The sequence below is a fragment of the Archocentrus centrarchus genome, unplaced genomic scaffold, assembly GCF_007364275.1.
Source record: "Archocentrus centrarchus isolate MPI-CPG fArcCen1 unplaced genomic scaffold, fArcCen1 scaffold_52_ctg1, whole genome shotgun sequence".
Taxonomy (NCBI): domain Eukaryota; kingdom Metazoa; phylum Chordata; class Actinopteri; order Cichliformes; family Cichlidae; genus Archocentrus; species Archocentrus centrarchus.
Genome location: NW_022060274.1, coordinates 205,751 through 231,160, shown reverse-complemented (window position 1 = coordinate 231,160; position 25,410 = coordinate 205,751). Strand labels below are relative to the sequence as shown.

The window sequence follows — 25,410 nt, the reverse complement described above, 5'->3', positions numbered from 1 at the left end:
GTCACATGTGTCAGACTCAAGGCCTGCGGGCCACCTCCGGCCCACGATCTAATTTTATACGGCCAGCAAGATGATTTCATATAGTTAATATTAATAGCCCGGGGGTAAATGTGCTTCCACCACTTATACTACAAATCCCACGCACTGCAACAGCTGCCGGCAGGACAAGAACTGAGCGCTAACCCTTTTTCCTATTGCCGATTAATCAGTGATCAGCGGGTAAAACATCGGTCAGCACTTTTTACAGTGACCTTTAAGCTGCCTGACTCCCCAAAAACGACCAAACGAAAAGTGGAAAACAGAGATTTTCCAATCAGGTGGGAGGCAAAGGACCTGAACGCTGACATCTGAGGTAAACCATCTGTGTCTTCTCCTCACTTACGATGCGGGGAAAAGAGCGGATTGGTGTGACAGATATGGGAGAAGATGAAGAGGGAGACCTGCACAAGTGAGCTGACAGTGCATCACTGCGTCACACAGCAGGAAACGCTGCGCAGCAAAGTCCTGAAGACAGAACGTGTCATAAACACCGTAACACAGACAGCGAACTTTATAAGAGACAAAGGTTTAAATCACAGCAGTTTCAGTCTTGTCTGGAGTAAATAGCTTCTGAATTTGGTGACATGCCTTATTACACAGGTGCGATGAGCTGCCTGACGAAATCTGTCAGTTCATACAAAGTGAAGGAAACGGCACCAAACAATTGCACAAACCAAACCGCAATACTCTGATTACCACACTATTGTGGTTTTAGTGGTTATAGTGATCGTTCTGGTGGCTACAGCTGATGTAAGGAAAAAATAACATTCTCTGCACAGCGAGTAAAACCACACAGACAATGGAGGCGTGGAAAAAACTTGTCAGCGATAATCCACTCCTGTTAAATCATGTCTGAAATTTTCATTTGATCTTCGTTTTTCTTCTTACTTCTCTTCATTCATGCTGGTTGTCATTTCCATTTCTGTAGCCGCAAAATCAAGTGCGCATGACCTTAGGGACATCAAACATGCACGTTGTGAACTTTCCGTGCTCTGTGGTAGATTGTAAATTGCAATGAAATAATAAAGGCACAAGCAGCGATAAAAGCAGCAATCTAGCCAGTGCGGAGTCCGCGGGGCAGGCTCCTGTTTGCTAAATGCAGTGACAGCAGAGCTCCGAAAGTGAAGCGGTGAAATCCTCAGCCCAGCGCGAGGGCGTCTCAGACCAGCGTGGCGCCTTGTGATCACCATTGCACCATCCGCATCCTCTCAACATTTACTGTGTTCATGTGTGCAGATCACTCATTCATGGACTTATAAAATACAAGACTTCTCTGACATAACTTACCGACTATCTTTAAATAAGACAGGAGGAGGGGAGGTGAAGGAGCACAGGGGCGCCAAATCAGCGCCGCACTTGTCATATGCACAACTGTTAAATACAGAAAATGCAACTAGAGAAATATTTTCCCACGTCGTTTTGGCGCCCCCTCTTGTGCGGCGCCCCTATGCATTGCATATAGTGCATACCACCTTTTTGCACCACTGGTTATTGTTTTTTCCTTTTAATTATAGTTTTTATTTATTTCAGTTAACGAAAATATTATTTCAATTTCAGTTTTCGTTATTTCTTCCGTTTTCATTAACTATAATAACCCTGTTTGTTACAAAGTTTACCTGCCGGCAGGAACCAGCTTGGTGGTATCACGTGGTATGGTCAAACTCGCATGCAATTGGTCTGTGGGTTTCCTGGGATGCTTCACCACTACCATAAGGACTGTAAAATCTGTGCCGGTAAACCAGAAAGCGCTCAAGAAGATTTTAAGTGGTCATTTCTTTTTTGGTATTAAGCTCGGGTCCACACTATTTGGGTCCGGATCTGGACTGAGGTCCGCCTATTAGTGACCTCTGTCCTAGACATCTTCATACCTTCACAGGCATGTCATCTGGACCAGCCACCTGTCCAGTTTTTATCCTCTTCATAGCTGCATTCCTGTGTCACTAACGTAAAAAGCGTGAAAGTATAAGCAATGTATGCACTATTGCTTTTAATGTGTATTTTTCATATACTTTCATATACTGTTAGTGATCAGTAATTGCTCATTTTAAGTATAGTTCACGTCATAACAAAATAATTTGTGACATTATTATTTGTTACTGTTGTGCATATATGTGTGCTTATGCTTCTATGGCATGGACTAGATCAGGGGTCTTCAACTCCAGGCCTCGAGAGCCGGTGTCCTGAAGGTTTTAGATGTGTCTCTGCTTCAACACACCTGAGTCAGATATAGAAGTCATTAGCAGGACTCTGAAGAACTTGACTGCATACTGAGGAGGTCATTCAGCCATTTGATTCAGGTGTGTTGGATCAGGGAAACATCTAAAACCTGCAGGACACGGCTCTCGAGGCCTGGAGTTGAAGACCCCTGGGCTAGATGGTCGCAGAAGCTTCAACAAGCACTAATGAAGGCTGGTTCACAGCGGTAATAACCAGAGCCAGAAACAGCCTTCATGCTGTTATGTTAATAAAGTCAGCGGGAGGCCTTGTCTCCATCTTCACCTACAACATATAATTGTGTAATGTATCTTATACAATTTTTTTAATGATTGTGGTCACTCCTAATGAGGCTACTTTGATTGGATCATTAACTAACACAAAATGGAGTTTCAAGATTCTTTATGGCAATAACTTTCAAACAGAGCCTCATTAAACTGTGGAACTGATGGTATTTTATCCCACACAGCTTCACTTGAGGAGATTTATTTACAGGAAAGAGTGACACCCATGATCAAAGAAACTGCTTTCATGGTATAGACAGTTAGAAAAGGCATTACAATTTATCTATGTTATTTTTAAGAAATCCCTTTTCTAACTGCACATTTCAACTGTACAGTGCTCTTTCTATTATTTTTTATTTATTTATTTTTTGATCTGTCATGTCTGGCAGTTTTCGCAATCGGCATGATAATCCGAAGGCATTATTGTACCAAACATATTTGCTTTTACAAGACGTGCTCTATAAATTTTCTATAGGCTATTCTTGTTAATTGTATTTTTTATTTTTATTTTTTTATTTTATTTATTCTTGCCAGATCTGACAGGCAGGGAAAGAAGAAGAGAGAGATGGAGAGCAAAAAGAAAAAAGAGAAAGGAAAAAAGAAAAGGGGGGGGGGGGGGGGCAGGAAAAAAATAGAAGATAAAAGCTACACATACATACACCTTCACATATATATATATATATATATATATACATGCATATACACACACACACACATACAGTCTTCCTGTAGTTTGTAGTAATGTATGTGTGTTCCTCTGTCATGGAACGTACTCAATAATGAGGGCAAGAAGCCGCAACCATCCTCCCACGGGATCCAGAGGCAGGCAGAGAAAGACCCAGGGGACCCGGTTCATCCACGGCCCACCAGGAGCACAGAAGACCCGAGACCACACATCCCAATGGCAACTGCACGCACAGTGGCCATTGCGCGCAACTGCACGACCCTTGATAAAAACTGTTTGATCAGGATGTATTATGAGTGGGGTAATATTTTCTAATCTTCTGGCCAAGACTTTGCAAATTATCTTAAGATCTACATTTATGAGTGAGATTGGGCGGTAGCTAGATGGGAGTGTGGGGTCTTTGCCTGGTTTAAGAAGCAGGCTGATGTTAGCAGAGTTTATATTTGGAGATAGTGTTTGATCATTCTAAATCTGGGTCACCATTCTAAAAAGAGTGGGTGCTAGCTCAGACCAAAATTCTTTATAAAACTCAGCTGGAAAACCATCTGGACCAGGGGCCTTATTACTTGGGAGATGCTGTAGGGCATCTTGGAATTCAGACGTTGAGAGAGGTGAATCTTTCTATTAAACTCATGCTGAGATGTTTTATTAGAGTGACTTATTGTGGTTCACTGCACGACATGCATCAATAGAGGTCAGGCTCTACTGGTGGGACAGGCCTTATATCTGTAAAAGACACAAATGTGGTGACTTTTGGTGCTGGATATAATGCTACAGGACTAGAAAAAATTAGCATTTTGAGTTTAAAGTCACATTAAACTGATATAGCTTCTTCCAACTAAAGCAGAATGTTAGACACAATTTTATTTGTCTCTCACCATAAGCCACACATCATTTACAGTAAGATCACTGATGTGTCAGCAAGAGTAATCAGGTCCTTTAGCAAGCATCTATAGAAATATAGCTCCTATTATTAATAGACTATATTTAAAAGATTGGCATAGTCACCCATTGCGTAGTGAACATCCATTGGGAAGCCTCAAGCATTTTCACTTTCACCATCTTAGCTTTTGTGAAAATGGATTTTACAAGTGTGGGGTGAATCTGACTGCACAATCACTGGTTATTGACTTGTGATTGACTAAAAATTAGGTTATCATCCTTTCTTATTGTAATGAGGGCAATATCTTAGAAAACCACATATTTAGTCTGTGTTACTGGGGTTTCCACCATAAAGGCATTATATCTGGTAACAACTGACTTCTCATACCAGGCAACCATGTATATCAGATCCTTGGATTATTTACCTGCCATAATAATGCCTGGAGGGCACCTGGAAGGTGCCTCAAAGGCACACAGAGTGAATGTCTCACATCATTCACATACAATGAATGAAGTCCAACATAAATAGCAAATGGAATACACAGAAATGATTAGAATTAAGTTTATTGAGAGGAACACTCAGTCTGCCTGACTTCACTAATTACACTCCTGTATTGTAATTAGTGAAGATAAGTAGATGTTTTACAGTGGAAGCTCTGAAAATTGTTTTAAAAACAGTATTAGGCAGCACAGGAGTACAGGATGATTCTTGCTCTGCTGCCTCACAGCAAGAATCATCCTGGTTTGAACCCTGGTTGGGGCCTTTCTGTGTGGACTTTGCATATCCTCCATGTGCGTGCCTCCCACAGTCCATAGATTAATTGATCATTCTAAATTGACCAGTTATGTAAAGTAGTGTTCAAAGTCCACAGAATGTAGTGCTGTATGAATATATGGTTAAAATGTAGCTTGTAGTCTTAAGTCTTTAGAGTTGTCAGTGAGGCTAGAAAGAGCTATGTAAATGCAAGTACAATATATTATTATGTCACAAGACTTGCCTTAGCATACACTGGTGGAAACAATGATACATACCACAGTGAGCCCTCACCCCACATCTTAAACTGCATGTCACTGTCTCCATCATCCAGAAAGCTCATCCACTTAGGAAAAAAATGTGACTGACTCCTCAGACCAGGAGCGACATGTTTAGCCACATGTTCTCCTTGAATCACTGGCTGTCTGAGTGCTGTCCAACAAATGACGTGGGCTTCCTAGATAATTGGCAAAGTTTATGGGGAAAACCTGGTCTTGTTAGGAGAGATGGCATCCATCCCACCTTGGATGGAGCAGCTCTCATTTCTAGAAATCTGGCCAAATTATTAACCCTCCTAAAAACTGACTACCCAGGGTTGAGACCAGGAAGCAGAGCTGCAGTCTTACACACCTCTCTGCAGCTTCTCTCCTCCTGCCATCCCCCCAAAACCCCATCCCCATAGATTCGGTGCCTGCTCCCAGACCACCAAAAAACAAAGCTAAAAACTATTTAAGCATAAAAATTCAAAAACAATAAATAATATAGCTTCATCAACTGCACCAAAACAAAAACAATTAAATATAAAAATAAAACAATTAAATGTGTATTATTAAACATTAGGTCTCTCGCTTCCAAGTCCCTGTTAGTAAATGATTCAATAATTGATCAACATCTTGATTTATTCTGTCTTACAGAAACCTGGTTACAGCAGGATGAATATGTTAGTTTAAATGAATCAACACCCCCGAGTCACAGTAACTGTCAGAATGCTCAAAGCACAGGTCGAGGAGGAGGAGTAGCTGCAATCTTCAATTCCAGCTTATTAACTAATCAAAGACCCAGACAAACTTTTAATTCTTTTGAAAGCCTGACTCTTAGTCTGGTCCATCCTAATTGGGAAATTCAAAAACCTGTTTTATCTGTTATTAGAGTTTCTGTCTGATTCCTCAGACTTTTTATCTGATTTAGTGCTCAGTTCAGATAAAACAATTATAGTGGGTGACTTTAACATCCATGTAGATGCTGAAAATGACAGCCTCAACACTACATTTAATCTATTATTAGGTTCAATTGGCTTTTCTCAAAATGTGAAGGAGCCCACCCACCACTTTAATCATACTCTGGATCTTGTCCTGACATATGGCATAGAAACTGAAGACTTAACAGTATTCCCTGAAAGCCCCCTCCTGTCTGATCATTTCTTAGTAACATTTACATTTACTTTAATGGATTACACAGCAGTGGGGAATAAATTTTATTACAGTAGAAGTCTTTGTGAAAGTGCTGTAACTAAGTTTAAGGATCTAATTCCTTCATTATTATGCTCTTCAGTGCCAACACAGTGCAGAGCAGCTACCTAAACTCTGCTCCCAGTGAGGTCGATTATCTCGTCAATAGTTTTACATCCTCACTGCGTACGACTTTGGATACTGTGGCTCCTCTGAAAAGGAAAGCTTCAAATCAGAAGTGCCTGACTGGCATCTCACTAAATTAGAAGATGCTCATATAGCCTGGAAAAATAGTTTATTGCTCTATAAAAAAAAAGCCCTCCGTAAAGCTAGGACATCTTACTACTCATCAGTAATTGAAGAAAATAAGAACAACCCCAGGTTTGTTTTCAGCACTGTAGCCAGGCTGACAAAGAGTCAGAGCTCTGTAGAGCCGAGTATTCCTTTCACGTTAACTAGTAGCGACTTCATGGATTTCTTTACAAATAAAGTTTTAGACATTAGAGAAAAAATTATTCATAACCATCTCAAAGATTTATCTTCATGTTCGGCTGCTTTCAGCACTGCTGGTATTTGTTTAGACTCTTTTGCTCCAGTTGATCTTTCTGAGTTAACTTCAATAGTTACTTCCTCCAAACCAGCAACATGTTTATTAGATCCCATTCCAGCTAGGCTGTTCAAGGAAGTCTTTCCAATTATTGATGCTTCAATCTTAAAAATGATCAATCAGTCTTTATTAGTTGGCTATGTACGACAGGCCTTCAAGGTGGCTGTAATTAAACCGCTACTTAAAAAGCCATCACTGACCCAGCAGTCTTAGTTAATTATAGGCCAAACTCCAACCTTCCTTTTCTCTCAAAGATTCTTGAAAGAGTAGTTGTAAAACAGCTAACTGATCATCTGCAGAGGAACGGTTTATTTGAAGAGTTTGAGTCAGGTTTCAGAATTCATCACAGTACAGAAACAGCATTAATGAAGGTTACAAATGATCTTCTTACAGCCTCTGACAGTGGACTCATCTCTGTTCTTGTCCTGTTGGACCTCAGTGCAGCTTTGATACTGTTGAACATAACATTTTATTACAGAGATTATGTCATGGTCCGGGGTCCTTTGGACCCCTTGTGTTTTTGTTTTGCTTCCTTTTGTCTGTTCTGTTTTGGGATTTCTTTTGGTTGTGAGGTTTAATTGTTATTTCTAGTCCCTGGTGTTCTCTCTGTATTCTGTGTCAGGTCTGCGTCTCTGTTCCATCATCTTACTTCCTGTTTTATTTTGATAGTCATCCAGTTCTGGTCTCTTGTGTTTAGTTTTGCTTCCCCTGGTCTTGTCAGTGTTATCAGCGTCACCTGTGTTCCCACCTGTTTCCTCTTCCCTCATCAGTCCTCCGGTGTATTTAAGTCCAGTGTTTTCAGTGCCTGTTGTCGCGTCGTCGTCTTCGTCTCCTGCTGTGTGTCCTGTTCTGCCTTCGTATTTTGCTCTGTGTTTTGCCACTAGCTCTGCTAGTTTGGCCTTCTGGTTGTGCACCTAAAAATAAAGAAGAGTTACCTTTTACCTGTGCCTGATGTGTCCTGCATTGGGGTCCTCCTTCATGCCTGCCACACAGACGATACATGACAGATTAGAGCATGCCATAGGTATTAAAGGTACTGCACTGCAGTGGTTTGAATCATATTTATCTAATAGACTCCAATTTGTTCATGTAAATGGGGAGTCTTCTTCACACACTAAGGTTAATTATGGAGTTCCACAGGGTTCTGTGCTAGGACCAATTTTATTTACATTATACATGCTTCCCTTAGGCAGTATTGTTAAAAAGAATTGGATCAATTTTCATTGCTATGCAGATGATACTCAGCTTTATATATCAATGAAGGCAGATGACACACATCAATTAGTTAAACTGCAGGAATGTCTTGAAGACATTAAGGCCTGGATGACCTCTAATTTCCTGCTTCTAAATTCAGATAAAACTTAAATTCTTGTACTCGGCCCCACAAATCTTAGAAACATGGTGTCAAACCAGATACTTTGGATGGCATTACTTTGGCCTCCAGTAACACTGTGAGAAATCTTGGAGTCATTTTTGACCAGGATATGTCCTTCAATGCACATATTAAACAAATATGTAGGACTGATTTTTTGCATTTGCACAATACTTCTAAAATTAGAAACATCCTTTCTCAGAGTGATGCTGAAAAGCTAATTCATGCATTTATTACTTCTAGGCTGGACTATTGTAATTCATTATCAGGCTGTCCTAAAAGCTCCCTGAAAAGCCTTCAGCTGATCCAAAATGCTGCAGCTAGAGTACTGACAGGGACTAGAAAGAGAGAGCAGATTTCTCCCATATTGGCTTCTCTTCATTGGCTCCCTGTTAAATCTAGAATAGAATTTAAAATCCTTCTCCTCACCTACAAGGTCTTGAATAATCAAGCCCCATCTTATCTCAAAGACCTCATAGTCCCATATCACCCCAATAGAGCACTTCTCTCTCAGCCTGCTGGCTTACTTGTGGTTCCTAGGATACTTAAGAGTAGAATGGGAGGCAGAGCCTTCAGCTTGATCATGTAACCAACTTGCCTTAAGGTTAGGCCTGACAGCTAGTTTGGCATGCTCTTTTTATTTTCCTACTAGAGATACTTGACAAGTAACTTTAAAGAAACTGAAAATCAAGCAATATGACACACGTTCAGTTATAATCAACTACTTTTGGGGCCAAACTCTTTCAGTCTCTCAGACATTTTGCAGCATCTGCAGATTGTGGCTCGTTTTTGTCATTCTGTCTCGAAGTTCAGCAAACTTCAGTGGAACACACAAAGCACAGACTTAGTCGAAGACAGACATAGAAAATGAGAAAAAGGGGCAGAGATGAAATATAAGAAGAGTGTGAGACAAATGACGTGTGTTCAGTATTCCTGTGAGATTTCTTTGCTCACTGTCTCTATGACGCTTTGAAAGCTTGGCATAATGGGAACATCTCAAAGTGATGGGATATTGAATGGATTCTCCATGCTTTCCTCTCTCTGCCCATCTGTCTGATCCCTTCTGTCTCACCTTATTATCTTGCTGCTTTTTTTCTGCAGAGCTGGACCTTTAGTTTCAACCTCAGGCTAACAGAATGGAGTGTGGGGGATTTCATGACCTTGAGTGGCTAGAGACTCAAAAAAAAATAAGACTGGTTGGAGAAAAGCAGCACCATAAATGATTTTAAACAATGGAAGTTTATTCATTGCAAAGTTACTAAGAGGTCACCAAAAGCAGTACTTGAAAGGCCTGACTGATCAACATAAGCCACTTATGAAAGAAAATCAGTAGCAGTGACAGGATACAGACAATGTAGTTCTGTTCATTCCTCAATCCCCAAGACCCATGTGCAGTCCCAGAGTGCACAGTCTGTCTCTCTAGACCTTTTGACTACCCTTCTCCTTTCTCTACTTCAGCATCAACATAAATTTTAAAGAAAATACATGTCTTTATAAGTTGTACCTCTCACATTTTTATAATGTACAATTTATAATTTTCTGGACAAAGAATAGCGAGAGGGAATGTAAATGAGCCCACCGACTACATTTAAACACACTCTAGATCTTGTTATGGTATATAGCATAGAAACTGAACATTTAACAGTATTCCCTGAAAACCCACTTTTGTCTGATCATTTCTAAATAACATTTCAATTTAATTAATGGATTACACAGCATTGGGAAATAAATTTAATTACAATAGAAGTCCTTCTCCTCACATACAAGGTTTTGAATAATCAGGCCCCATCTTATCTCAAAGACCCTATAGTCCCATATTACCCCAACAGAGCACTTCGCTCTCAGACTGCTGGCTTACTTGTGGTTCCTAGGATACTTAAGAGTAGAATGGGAGGCAGAGCCTTCAGCTTTCAGGCCCCTCTTCTGTGGAACCAGCTCCCAGCTTGGATTCAGGAGACAGACACCCTCTCTATTTTTAAGATTAGGCTTAAAACTTTCCTTTATGATCAAGCTTATAGTTAGGGCTGGATCGGGTGACCCTGAACCCTCCCTTAGTTATGCTGCAATCTGGTTGTTAAGTGATGATGTAGAATTCCATTTCTGGGTCCAAACTGTCCTGTGTTCAGTATACCGCAATGCTGTGTCCATCGTTGTTTTAACCGATCCAAATCAAAAAACACACTCAGCTGTCATTTCACCGATGAGAAAGAGAAGAGGAAATGGCTGCAGTTGATAGGGTATGTTACAATCTTCTGTAATAGTGAACAATCACTGGTTCTGCCATTGCTATTTATTTAGGAGCATTTGGACCCAGAAATGATGTTGGTCTTACAGACCTGATAGGCCTAGGCTGCAGGGGGGTTGCCATGATGCGCTGAGTGTTTCTTTTCATTCACTCTGTTTATATTTCACTCTGTATTTAATCATTAATTATTATTAGTCTCTGGCTCTCTTCCACGGCGTGTCTTTTGTCTTGTCTCCCTTACCTCACCTCCAGTCATGGCAGATTCGATTTGATTCAATTGCATTCAAATCACAACAGTCACCTCAAGGTGCTTTATATTGTAAGGTAAATACCCTACAATAATTGATAACTGCCCCTCCCTGAGCCTGGTTCTGCTGGAGATTTCTTCCTGCTAAAGGGGAGTTTTCCTTCCCGCTGTCACCAAGTGCTGCTCATAGGGGGTTGTCTGATTGTTAAAGTTTTCTCTGTAATTATTGTAGGGTCTTTACCTTATAATATAATGCACCTTCAAGCACCTTTTGGTGTGTTTTGGTGCTATATGACCTGTGTACGATGTCTTCACAGGGTCTTTAAATAATGATCTGGAGCAGGTCAGTTTTGGAAGTAACAGTCTGTTTATTTGCAATCTACATTTATGACAAAGGATGACAAGTGAGAGGAGTTATCTCTTGTAGACAACAGCGAGTGCTCCCTACACGAAACTTACTCCTCCATTACTACCCATAATCCTTTTCTATTGCAGCATGTAAAACACATTTTAATGTTGATTCTGTTGAATACATTGGCACTGTGATTGTATAGTGGTTAAAGTTTATGTCAGCAAAATAAAATACTTAACAGAGACAATCTGTATTAAATTTACAAATGAGAAGAATACAAAAATACTTTGAAGTACATGTTACATACTGAACCATTCCTTTTTGTCTTTTTTTAGTTCAATATGTTATTGCAACAAGCAGAGAACTGGGGTGTACATTGCAGAAAATTACTAGAACATCATGTATTTTTTAAATTCTTATGCATGAACATCAGAGCACAGCTACATACCTGCATTTATGGCAAAGGATAATAAGGTAGTAATCTCTTGTGGACAAACAGCGAGTGCTCTGTGTGAAAAGACAGCATTGCATCAAAATTAGCTAGCTATACTCCACAGATTCTGTATTCATTCATTACTGGTAGAAGACGAATATTTCACTCAACAAAAGCGTAACAGAAATAATCCACAACAGATAATGTTTAATCAAAAATAGCCAGCTCAACTTCTATTTGCGTTACAGTTCAGTAAGAAGTTCTGTCCACAACATTCACAGATGCATTACCTCTATGTGAATCCTCCGTTATTCGGAGGATTACCCATAAACCTTTGTCACTGCTAGTCAATGCAGTGATATGACCTGAACCATTTAAACTGTTACATATGCATAAAATTGAATCAAATAGATTATTGGCACTGAAAACTGTGTTCACAAACAAATATTTCTGAAAATTATGTTTGTAATGCCACCTGAGGGTCCAAAGATTATCAGCATCCAGTCGTGATTTTCAGGTTTGTCCCTTGTGTACAGAGATTTCTCAGTCTGATGATATTATGTACTGTAGATGGTGAAATATTGAAAGTCTTTGCAATTTTACATGTTGCTGTCATGAAATTCAGTTACTTTATTTTTCTCAAAATGGTACATTTTCTCCCTTTGAACATTTGATGTTTTCTATGTTTTATTGTAAATGAAATACAGGGTTTTAATGTTTGCATTTCATTGCATTCTACTTTTCTTTATATTTTACACAGCATCCAACTTTTTTGGAATTGGGATGATACATAATTTCTGCTTTTTTGCCTTTTAGTATTCTTTTTGTTCTTCAGTTACAGGCCCCAGTTACACAAATGTCGTGGCATCAGCATTAACAACAAGAAATCAGACTATAGCTTTGCACTTAAAATAGAGTCCATGTACATCATAGAAAATTTTTTTGATTATGTTTTTTTTATTATAGCTTGCCATATTTTTTATTTTACTACTTTGTCTAACCTGTTGTCTGCCTGTCTGTCTTTGTCCCTCAGTCACCTGTCTGGTTCCAGACTCAGGGAGCTCCTCTACATCTGTAGTCCCTTCATCAAACGAGCCTCCCTCACGTCTGGCTACGTGAGTATTTGTTTTTACTATGAAAACATTATTGCAGACCATCTACTACTAAGGCAGTATGCTGAGCTGTTTCGCTCCTCCGTCCTGCAGGTGGTCATCATCATGTCTGTCAGGCTTTGGCTGATGGGAGGATCCATGCCGCTTTTTTCTGAACAAGATAACCCCGCCTCCTTCTCACCTCATTTTCTCACCAGGTTAATGTCACACTCACACAGAGACCAAAGAAAGTAGTCTTGAACATTTTGTCCTGAAAAAGAATCTTTTGAAATAAATTCACTTGTTTTTCAACACTGATAATATTGTGTAGTGAGCCATAAATACACATGGTAAATGGACTAGTTCTTATATAGCGCTTTTCTACTCAGTCAGAGCACTCAAAGCGCTTATACAACACGTTTTTTACATTTACCCATGCACTCCCATTCATACAAGCACTTCCATTTTTACGAAGCTAAGTGCTTTTTAATTATATAACATCCACACACATTCACACTCCGACGGAACGGTCGGAGAGCAACTTGGGGTTAAGTATCTTGCCCAAGGATACATTGGCATGTAGCCTGGAGTAGCCAGGAATCGAACCCCTGACCTTCCGATCAGTAGGTGACCTGCTCTACCTACTGAGCTACAGCCACCCCGCGTGACATCTTTATATCAGTATCACAAAAGGGGTGTTTCTGAGCTACTCGACTATGTCATCCTCAGGCCATAAAATCTGATACATACAAGCAGCTGATTCATGCTACATCATTTGCCTGCAACATTTTGATTTATGAACAACTACCTCCAAAAATTAACTATTTTTTCCACTTTGTTTTTAAATAGTTCATAATAATAAACTATTTATGTAGCACCATTCAAAAACAAAGTTACAAAGTGCTTCACAAGACAACATATGAAACAAAAAGCAAATACAACACTTGAGAGATAAAAGTGAAGGATTAGGTCTATGAATACTGGCAGCACACGGAGATTGAAAGCAAGCAATAAAGTAAATAAAATGTAAAACATGTAAAATTCAAAGCAAATATAAATATAAAATAATTTAAATAATTTAAAAATTATTACTTGAAAAAATGATAAAGCAATTTATAAAGGGCAACATAGAAATAACTAACAACATAGACTTCTAAAAATATGTCATTAAGAGAGATTTAAAAGACAATAGTGAGCTCACCAATCTGAAATCCTCAAGGACATTATTCCAAAGAACAGGTGCCTTGAAAGAAAAAGCCTGATCACCATTGGTTCTTAGCCAAGATTATGGGATGTCCAGCAGGGCCTTGGCTGAGGACCTCAGGTTATAACCAGGCATTTGTAGTGTCAGGAAATCTTAAACAGAAGTTGGTGTGACCACAGAACAGCTCTTAAAAATCAATAAAAAATCTTGAAATCAATTCCAAAATTAATAGGTAGCCACTGATGAGAAGCTAAAATAGGAGTGATGTGTTCTCTTTATTCGGTTTTATAAAGAGCTCTGGCTTCTGTATTTTGTAGTAGCTATAGTTGGTGTAAGCTTTGTTAATGAATTGCAATAATCTAACCTTGAGGAGCTAAAAGCATGTATCTAGATTTTTGGGGGCTAAAATTGAGCTAACTTTACAAAGTCTCCCAAGCTGCATAAAACAAGACTCAACAACTGAATTTATTCAGTTGTATTCAGGATGATGTGGTTGTCAAAAATGACAATTACTTTTGTCTTATCCATATTTAGCTGCAGGAAGTCCTGTGCCATTCAGCATTTAATATATTGTGTTACACTAGGGGTAAAGGGTGCAACGCAAAGATAGGAAGGGTATCCCTGCCTTGGTCCCCAAAACCAGAAACCCAAGCACAATTTGCAGTGTAAAGTGATTTTTATTACCACCTTTGCACATGAGACAAATACTCAAACAAAAAGTACACTGAAGGCACAGGCTGCAGGGTGAACTCAGGCCAAAAACAGCAACCAAAACCAACTGGTCTAAAAAGTGCTGCCTAATCCCTATGTGAAAAGAAACCAAACAAAAGACAAACAGCTAACCGTCACTCTCTAGCACATTAAACAGGAGAAAACTGTACAAAATAAATGGAAGTCCACCTCTTCAGCTTCAGTGGTTACTACAACTGTTTACAAGATACTATATACTTAGACCCCTTTTCCACTGGTTCCGGTGCCGATGCCAGTATTTGAACCATTCAGTGTTTTTTTCCACCTTGAATGCACTCGGTGCTCGGCCTGAAAACGGGCTCAACTTGGGCCCCGCAATCTAGCTGGTCTCAAACCAAGAACGCGTGATGAAAGCGGCAGAAGGGTGTGACTCTGCTGTCTCAACATAAAGTTTTCTACCGCTATTTCACTGCATGGTGTGTATTACAGGTGAAAATCGATGCGATTTTCATGGCTGTGAATTAGGTTGGGCTCTAAGGCTGAACTTGCTGCTTTGTATCAGTTCATATCACAGATAAAAGGACACAAAGTGCGTACTTGTCGTCTTGCTCTAATCGCTATCTGTGTTTACCTCTGTGCTGCACACAGATGCTGCAGTAGTTTGGTTTGGACCCTAAAATATGTTCGCAGCACAAGAAAGGGGGCATGTTGTCCCATGTATCCACATGATGATCCGCCCACATTCATGTGTAAGGGATCAGTTTGCAAAGCACGGTGGAAACGCAGGCCCGTTCTTAAGCATTTCAACGGTTCATTGAAACCGACACCAGCATTGGTGCAAGCACCGGCACCACAGCGGTGTAAACATAGTAACAGAGACCAGACAACACACATCATCAAGCACAGGTTTTGGAGTCTGAGGACAGGGTGCTGCTGCTGCTCAGTTGCTGTGGAGGGAGTAACTGCTGCAGATGGGTTTTTGAGCTGTCAGCTGATGACGGGAACCAACCAGCAGTCCACACATAAGGACCAGTCCTCCAGTTCAGCCAGTCATGGGAAAGGGGCCTGCAGGGAACTCCCAGATCCTTAAAGGGACAAACACTCAGCAGAGACAGCTGGCATGCATAAACATACTGGCCTGGGACAACAAATGGCCAGGGCCTTAACAATTGAATACAGTCATTCAGTAAATTCAGTTCAAGAATGTCAGTGTGGTTAACAGAGGTGCAAAGCTATATGTCATCTGCATAGGAGCGAAAACTCACACTGTGCCTGTGGATAAAATGGACTGCACACATTTAGCACCATTTAACTGTGCCTAGATCAGTGCTTTACACTCAGAGAAGGTGCAGAATAAACCCTGTGATTGGTGGATGACCCTCATACCACCTGAGGTATAAAAATTATGACAGCTTCAGTGTGACAGTGTCATAGATTAGACCAGTAATTTTTTAAAGTGTGCGGTACAACCCACTGGAATAATTTTCACAGTGGAACAAAGACATTTATCTGTAATCACTGACTGACAATACCAAGCTTATGTATTGGGCGAGCCTTGTCGAAGGCCTTGTAATCGATGACAGATTTAAAAACAATGACTTGCTTGTTTGATAAACGGATGGCTGTTTTTAGATAAAATTGAATATTACCAATATTTTGGGTGATCTTTTCATGGTATACGTTGGCAGAGAAAAAAAAATTGTTACAAAAGTGCTGTGTGAATAAATAGAGACTAATAAACTGGCATGAAATTGTTAGTAAAAGTTGCAACTAAAAGTGTGAATGAGGAGGCCTCTGTGTGTGTGTGTGTGTATATGTGTGTGTGGGAACAAGTGGGCTGATACTGCAGTGAAAAAAAGGGGATGAAATCCTAAAGAATCCAGTAAAACAAAATTAAGGATGAATGAAGTCCAGAGGAAAAATATCAAGGTTGTAGTAAATATAAACAATAAAGAGGGAGACGTCCCTCGGTCAACTGTTAGATAAAGCAAAAGCTTGGTTAAATTCTTTGTTTTAAATTATGCACCTGAAAACAAAAGGTCATGGGAAAAACTCTAAAGCTGAGTCACATAGGAAAAGGAAACATGTCTTTGTTTCCAGTGGGGGCAGTTTCTTGGCCCCATTGGTGAGTATGTTCCATGACAGAGGCACATACAGACATTATTGTGTGTGTGTGTGTGTGTGTGTGTGTGTGTGTGTGTATGTGCATGTGTATAGATATGTATGTGTATATCATTCTTTGATTATTCTTTTCTCCACTTTGTTTTGTTTTGTTTTTGTTTGTTTTTTCCTTCTTTTTTTTTCTTTTCTCTTTCTCACTCTTTTTTCCTAACCTTTCCTTTCTACCTGTCAGGCCTGGTGTAAATAAATAAAATAAAATAAAAATACAAACATTAACAAGAGTAACCTATTGGAAAACTTACAGAGCTATTCTTGGAAAAGCAAATATGCTTGGTACACCAGAGCATTCGGATCATATTCCGATTGCGAAAACTGACACGAAAAAAAAACATATACTTCTGCTGTTAAATATGTCTTTTGGCAAATTGTAGTGTGTAGATTGTTGATAGTCGTTGAGTCAGGGTGTTATATTAATGGGTAAAATTAATAAATAAAATCATGTTGAATAGTTTGATCTGATCAGACCACAGGTTCTATTCAACTTTAAATATTGACCCCAAAGGCCTGCAGTTCAAGACTCAATTTTTCAAACTAAAGACAGCAGGAAAAATCAGCACAATACAATACAACTGGACTAGTTTTTCATAGATACCAGTAACTGCTCCCCACTGATAAGGAAATGTGCCTTTTTACAGGGAATGTTTTGCCTTGGACTAGAACACCTGTCCGTCACACTGTGGATGGGAACATCTCAGTGTGATGGCCTGTTATCTGAGTATAAATGGCATTAAAAGTCCCTGGTTTGCCAAACAGAGGACTGACGTGTGGAGGATGGGAGTCTTGGGAAAATGGAATGATGTCTGAATTAATCCAGGTTGTAATAAAACAATCAGCCTGAAAGGATTCTTCATGCCTAAGAGTTCCTGGTGGGGTTCTTAACAAATTTAAGATACAGCAGCAGAGTTTGTGTCACTGTATGCCTTTGAGTCAAAATTAAACAAAACTTAGATTCGGTTAATTATAATATTAAATTAGGGATGTTGATTAACTTTACAGAGGCTGATTAGAAAACTTAGTGATAGAACTGAAGATCATTAACAGCAGAGTAAAATAATATAGATGTAACTTGTGTGGTTTACTCAGTCTAAACAATATTTAACCATAGCAGTTCAATTCTCCAGAGCATTGTCAAAATTAGTAGAGAACCCAAATAAATAAGTAAATCCTGTATCTTTAATGATGGGAAAATGTTTTGGGAAATCAGATGGACAAATCCTATTTTTTCCTAGGGAAAGGACATAAAAAAGGGTCTGAACCTGTAATGACAGGATCAATAATTCAGCAAATAAATACTAATTGATGAAAGTGTGATAATAAATATTTGTTTTATGTGATGTGCTTTAAACATATATATTCTGAGGTTATGTTTGCAGAATGATCATGATCTTGTATCTCGTGCTTTAGTCCACTTGTTTGGGATTTTTGTTTGTTTGGTCTTACTTTATAGAAAACGAGATTGATTTTAGGAAATAAGAGTGCTAATAATAATTATGCTTTAGAATGCTTTTCATTTGCTTTTCCATTCTTTACTGAAAAAGAGAGCTGGTCTCTCCCTCTGTCTCTGCTCAAACAAATGTGTGTGTGTGTGAGTGAGAGAGAGACCTTGTTTAGTATAAACACTGATTACAGAACTCAGTGGCTCACAGAAAATCATTTGAGAGCAACTCTGCTTGTAATGACTTATAGTGCTTTAAAATATATTATAATGTCATGTTGTTTGTTTTCATGTTGTTTTTAGTTTTAATCAATAGGTTAATAACCATAGGGGTGTTAAATTTTCACACCTAAATGGTGTGAAAAAGGAGGGAGCTGTTAGGGATTATTTTTTACTCAATGAATAAAGGACAAATGTTTAAAGGTAAACTCCAGTAAATTAATTAATAAACAGTGGATCAGCCAAATAATAAACAATTAAATAATACATTAGACAGAGAGCAACAGATCAGAAAGCACTAACTTCTCTGTCTCAGTGCATCTTATCTTGAGGACCGGCCACAGAACGTACAAATAAAACATCACCAACGTCACCATGTTCTGTCATTAATCTGTACGAGATTTCTCTGTATTGATTAAATTAAAACATCAGGAAGAAGATGTGCTGTATGACAGAGAGGAATCTGGGTCATGAAAAACCTGCTTGACAAAGACTGAATGACGAAGGTCAACTCATAGCGCCCAGAGATTGTTTCTTTAGATAACAGGCTGTATAAAGATGTTATGGTTAGACAGGAAAACGGGCTCAGAGAGAGAGAGTGCACACTGTTAATCTGAGTCCCCACATGGACATGTGTGTAAATTTTCTGATTCTTTAATATATTAAATGTCTTACTTTTTTAATTAAAGTGTTTCAGGTGTCTTCCTTCATAAACAACCTGTTTACCTGTCAGTTCCAAAGCTCTTCTTTGGATGCTGGCTACCTTTTGTTCTGTTCTCTATTAAGATGATCCCACACTTCTTCAATAATGTTGAGGTTTGGGCTCTGTGGAGGCCAGTCCATGACTGATGCTGTTCCACTGTATGTTCTTATATCCTCGTATGCTTTTCCTTCACTGACAGTGTGTTTGTGATTGCTGTCATGATTTTAAAACAAAATTAAATAGCTGGCAATCAGTTGCTTCCAAGATGGTTTGTATGCTGGATCAAAATTTGACAGTACTTTTCTGCATTCATAATTCCCTCAACTTTGACAATATCCACATCACTGGCTGAAATTCAGGCACAAACTGTGAGAGAACCACCATGTTTTAAAAATGGCTGCATATACTCACTGTTGTAGCTCTCTTCTGACCTCCTTCATACAAATTGACCAAAACCAAACCAAAACTTTGGATTCACTCCAAGACCTATTATCACTGATTTCCAAGCCAGCTTTTGTGTAATCTGCCATACCTCAGCCTTTTCTCAATGTTTCCCTTCAATATGAATGGCTTCTTAACAGCCATCCTTCCATTTCTGACCATTTCTGATAAGTCGTCAGCAAACAGCAGATGGAGCAGCTGAAGGGCTGGACACATCTCTTAGATATTTTTAATATGCTGTAGGTAGTTTTTTTAGGCCTGACAATTATTCTATTGTCTTTTGCGGATGGTCTTTTATGGGGGACATTGTGCCAGTGTATGTGTGGCAATGTCAGTTGTTCAAAATGTCAACGTGTCACTAGTTTACGATCGTCAGACTCTCCTGGACCTCTGACTTTCTGCCAGAATTAAGTTTGTTCACGGTGGCCAGAAAACATTGCCCCCACTTTTGTTAGAGATTCCTAATCAGTACTACTCCACATCCCCAGATCATACATGGTCTGGGGACCAACAGCCCAGTACCATGACACTATTCATCATCAGATTGAACTCAACTTCTCATTGTTCACACTCAGTGATTCAGTGACCCACGGTATTGGTCACTCTCCTCTCCTTTTGTTGGAGCTTGATTAAATATGTACATCTGACTCATCCTGGGGTCAATGGAAGTCTTCCTGTTACTGCTGCAGTTTATGGCACAACAATGAGTGAGTGTGTCCAAACTTTTGACTGGTACCTTATGTGTTACCTCGGCTATTCAGTGTTTGGACAGAGAACATTCAAATCAGTTAAAAGGTCTGCCCAGGGCAGGGTTTGTTTTGCCCACCACCACTTCTTGTTGTGTCTGAATTGGAGCAAATCACTGCAGGTGGATTCAGCATCAGGTGGAAAGACTGAAACCTAAAAGAGTTGAGGCTGTACCACGTTAATGCCCATAGCTTTGTAAGGATGTGTTCAAATATCAAAAAAACAACTAATGTCCACATACTTTCCTAGGGATGTGAATGTTATTCCACTGCAGTTTCTGTAAGCACAGAGGATCAAGGAAATAAGTGCCAACATATCAAACACATTTTTTATTTTATAATTTGCAAAGGCAGACAGCAACATCTGGTTGTCATTTTCTTTCAATAACTAAGTGTTTTAGGGTCCTGTCAGTTCTCACTCGTGAGTTTTTAATGACAGCATGTGTGTAGTGATATGGAAAAGCCAACCATCCCTACACAATCAGCAATGTCCAGTGGCTTTTCACTGAAACTTTATTTAGAGCAATGGCTTTTAAGGCTTAAACACAGACAAGTACTAGTTACTTAGGGGTTGACCCTGCTGTGAAAATGCCCCAAAATTAATCATTTTGGTGCCTGCAATAGTTTTAGCTATACAGTGTTTTAATTGCTGGCTTACTTGTGGTTCCTAGAATATTTAAGAGTAGAATGGGAGGCAGAGCCTTCAGCTTTCAGGCCCCTCTTCTGTGGAACCAGCTCCCAGCTTGGATTGAGGAGAGAGACATCCTCTCTATTTTTAAGATTAGGCTTAAAACTTTCCTTTTTGATCAAGCTTATAGTTAGGGCTGGATCAGGTGACCCTGAACCCTCCCTTAGTTATGCTGCTATAGGCCTAGTCTGCTGGGGGGTTCCCATAGTACACGTTTTCTTTTTACTCACCTTTTTTAGTCTGATTATTGTCGGGTTTTTTTTGCGGCTCTCTCCCCCTGTTGCTCTTACCAGGCGGAGGGGAGACCAATGGAAGCAAATGCACCTTGAGAAAAGCTCCACACTTCACAGAAACTCACTGGAGATGAGCAGGCTTCGTTTCCAGGATTTATTGAAGCACAAAGTTAAACAAAGTTCGAGATAGCAAAAAGCTAAACAAAATACAAGATAGCAAAAGTTAAACAAAATGCAAGAAAGCAAAAAGCCTCCCGAGAGTGAGTGCCTTGGTGCTGTTATAAGGTGGTAGAAAAGCAAAGAAATAAACGTCCAGAGTTTAACAGAGTATAAAAACAGAAGCCCTCTCGGGAGTGAGAGCCTGCAGCCGCTGCAAACACGGGTGAGAGGAAGAGCAAAGAAGAGCGCTCCCTCCCAAGTTTGCCATGCCCTTATATAGCCCAATCTCACACCTCCTCCAGCTGTTATCAGGGGAGGGGACATATTAAGATGCTCCTTAAGCAACAGTTCTATGAATTGATCTCGGGGGGGGCTAGCAAAACACCCACTTTCCCACGTTCCGAAGTCCAGGTGCGCCTCTGCCCCTCCCCTCGGGAGAAGCTGGGTCAAAAGTGCACTGTGTAAAAGGTGAAGCTCCTCACAAAGGTGGGGGCTAGCATTACTTAATGGAAAAATCCCAGGTTGCCTGCAGAGCAGGCCTCAGCATTTTTACCTGTCTACAGCATGCAGAGCTTCAGTGTGTGAGTGACAATATAGGTGACAAATAATATATAATGTGACCATTAATTAGAGTGTGTGATTAATATATATATAACAATACATGATATAAAAATATTGATATAAAATACTGATGTCATCAAGATAAAAATACACGACATTATACCCCACTCTGTATTTAATCATTAATTATTATTAATCTCTGGCTCTCTTCCACAGCATGTCATTTTTCTCTCCCCTCAGCCCCCTCACAGCAGATGACCCCCCTCCCTGAGCCTGGTTCTGCTGGAGGTTTCTTCCTGTTAAAAGGGAGTTTTTCCTTCCCACTGTCACCAAGTGCTGCTCATAGGGGGTCATTTTAACTGTTGGATTTTCTCTGTATTATTGTAGGGTCTTTACCTACAATACAAAGTGCCTTGAAGCGACTGTTTGTTGTGATTTGGCGCTATATAAATAAAATTGAATTGAATTTATTTTTTGTGCTGAAATTTTAACCAGTTGTTTAGTAAGTCAGCAGTTTTAAAGAGGGATCCTTTTTGTTTTATTTCATAAGGGAAATGGTTCTTATATAGTGTTTTTCTACTCAGTCTGAGCACTCAAAGCGCATATACAACACATTGTACCCATGCACACCCATTCATACAAGCACTTCCATGATTAACTAAGCTAAGTGCTTTAATTATCTAACATTCATACACATTCACAGTCCAACGGTTGCATCGGAGAGCAACTTGGGGTTAGGTATCTTGCCCAAGGATACATTGGCATGCAGCCTGGAGTAGCCAGGGATTGAACCACTGACCTTCCAATCAGTAGGTGACCTGCTCTACCTCCTGAGCTACAGCCACCCCAAACTGGTGGGTAAACTGGGTCATGTTACAGCTGCTCACACACACACACACTGATGATTCAGTACACATTTGTGCTGCTATCGTAGACAAATGGCAAATGTGCAGGTTGTGCAAATCACATTGTTGTTTGGTCTGAAAACTGCTACTGCTACCTACTAAATGTAACTGCATTACATTTGGTAGCTAGCATGACTGGCATGAGTCCCAGTTCACAGTTCAATGCCAGTTTAGAAAATTATTCAGAAACAGTTGTAACCTTAGACAACTTCCAGTTTATTTTATCTGCAGGTAAACTTCCAGGCACTTTAGCATTAAGACAAACAAGGTGATAGTGATTGATTGATGACTGATTTTCAATGGGTCTGAGAAGTGATAGTGTTACTGTGTGATTAATTTTTTCTTCTTTTTTTCTTTTTGTATCATTCCTTCCTCTTTTCCATCTCTGTCTACATCTTTTATGTCTTTCTCTAACCCCTCTCCACAGGTTTTTAACCTACTCATACCTGCTGCCCTTTAATGCCTGGCTGCTGCTGGCCCCCATCATGCTGTGTTATGATTGGCAGGTGGGCAGCATTCCCCTGGTGGAATCGCTGGGTGATGTGCGCAATGTGGCTACTTTGCTGCTGGCTGTGGTGATGATCACTCTCTGCCTGCACTGCACCTCTGCACTACAGGTAAAAACAGAAATGTCATAAGTAGAAATAAAGAGCCTTGGATCACATTTCCCATGATCTCTGCTGCCTCCTTATGCTTGTCTGCCCTCAAATGTGTAATTTGAAGAGCTGATTAGACAGCAGTATTCCATTTCACATCATAAACTTAAAAGAGGCATTAAAAAGGCATTTACAGTGGGTACAGAAAGTATTCAGACCCCTTTAAATTTTTCACTCTTTGTTTCATTGCAGCCATTTGCTAAAATCAAAAAAGTTCATTTTATCTCTCATTAATGTACACTCAGCGCCCCATCTTGACAGAAAAAAACAGAAATGTAGAAATTTTTGTAAATTTATTACAAAAGAAAAACTGAAATATCACACGGTCATAAGTATTCAGAACCTTTGCTGTGACACTCTTATTTAACTCACATGCTGTCCTTTTTTTCTGATCCTCCTTGAGATAGTTCGACTCCTTCATTGGAGTCCAGCTGTGTTTAATTAAACTGATTGGACTTGATTAGGAAAGGCACACACCTGTTTATATAAGACCTCACAGCTCACAGTGCATGTCAGAGCAAATGAGAATCATGAGGTCGAAGGAACTGCCCAAGGAGCTCAGAGACAGAATTGTGGCAAGACACAGATCTGGCCAAGGTTACAAAAGGATTTCTGCAGCACTCAAGGTTCCTAAGAGCACAGTGGCCTCCATAATCCTTAAATGGAAGAAGTCTGGGATGACCAGAACTCTTCCTAGACCTGGCCGTTCAGCCAAACTGAGCAATCGTGGGAGAAGAGGTGAGAGGTAAAGAAGAACCCAAAGATCACTGTGGCTGAGCTCCAGAGATGCAGTAGAGAGATGGGAGAAAGTTCCACAAAGTCAGCTATCACTGCAGCCCTCCACCAGTCTGGGCTTTATGGCAGAGTGGCCTGATGGAAGCCTCTCCTCAGTGCAAGACATATGAAAGCCTGTATACACTGTGTGCAGAATTATTAGGCAAATGAGTATTTTGACCACATCATCCTTTTTATACATGTTGTCTTACTCCAAGCTGTATAGGCTTGAAAGCCAACTACCAATTAAGTAAATCAGGTGATGTGCATCTCTGTAATGAGGAGGGGTGTGGTCTAATGACATCAACACCCTATATAAGGTGTGCTAAATTATTAGGCAACTTCCTTTCCTTTGGCAAAATGGGTCAGAAGAGAGATTTGACGGACTCTGAAAAGTCAAAAATTGTGAGATGTCTTGCAGAGGGATGCAGCAGTCTTGAAATTGCCAAACTTTTGAAGCGTGATCACTGAACAATCAAATGTTTCATGGCAAATAGCCAACAGGGTCGCAAGAAGCGTGTTGGAAAAAAAAAGGTGCAAAATAACTGCCCACGAATGGAGGAAAATCAAGCGTGAAGCTGCCAAGATGCCATTAGCCACCAGTTTGGCCATATTTCAGAGCTGCAACGTTACTGGAGTATCAAAAAGCACAAGGTGTGCAATACTCGGGACATGGCCAAGGTAAGGAAGGCTGAAAAACGACCACCTTTGAAGAAGAAACATAAGATAAAACGTCAAGACTGGGCCAAGAAATATCTTAAGACTAATTTTTCTAAGGTTTTATGGACTGATCAAATGAGAGTGACTCTTGATGGGCCAGATGGATGGGCCCAAGGCTGGATCAGTAAAGGGCAGAGAGTTCCACTCCGACTCAGACGCCAGCAAGGTGGAGGTGGGGTACTGGTATGGGCTGGTATCATCAAAGATGAACTTGTGGGGTCTTTTCAGGTTGAGGATGGAGTGAAGCTCAACTCCCAGACCTACTGCCAGTTCCTGGAAGACACCTTCTTCAAGCAGTGGTACAGAAAGAAGTTGGTATCGTTCAAGAAAAACATGATTTTCATGCAGGACAATGCTCCATCACATGCATCCAAATACTCCACAGCCTGGCTGGCCAGTAAAGGTCTAAAAGAAGAAAAAATAATGACATGGCCCTCTTGTG

The 25,410-nt window shown here is 40.0% G+C and overlaps 1 protein-coding gene across 1 annotated transcript in view; it reads left to right on the top strand.

Annotated features, from left to right (window-relative positions):
- The window catches only part of tmtc1 (transmembrane O-mannosyltransferase targeting cadherins 1), a 174,278-nt gene that overhangs the window by 100,853 nt on the left and 48,015 nt on the right, over nt 1-25,410 (top strand). The window contains exons 5-7 of the mRNA XM_030725270.1: nt 12,596-12,677; nt 12,768-12,871; nt 23,246-23,435. Coding sequence (XP_030581130.1) covers nt 12,596-12,677; nt 12,768-12,871; nt 23,246-23,435 — 376 coding nt within the window. The remainder of the gene's footprint in view (nt 1-12,595; nt 12,678-12,767; nt 12,872-23,245; nt 23,436-25,410) is intronic.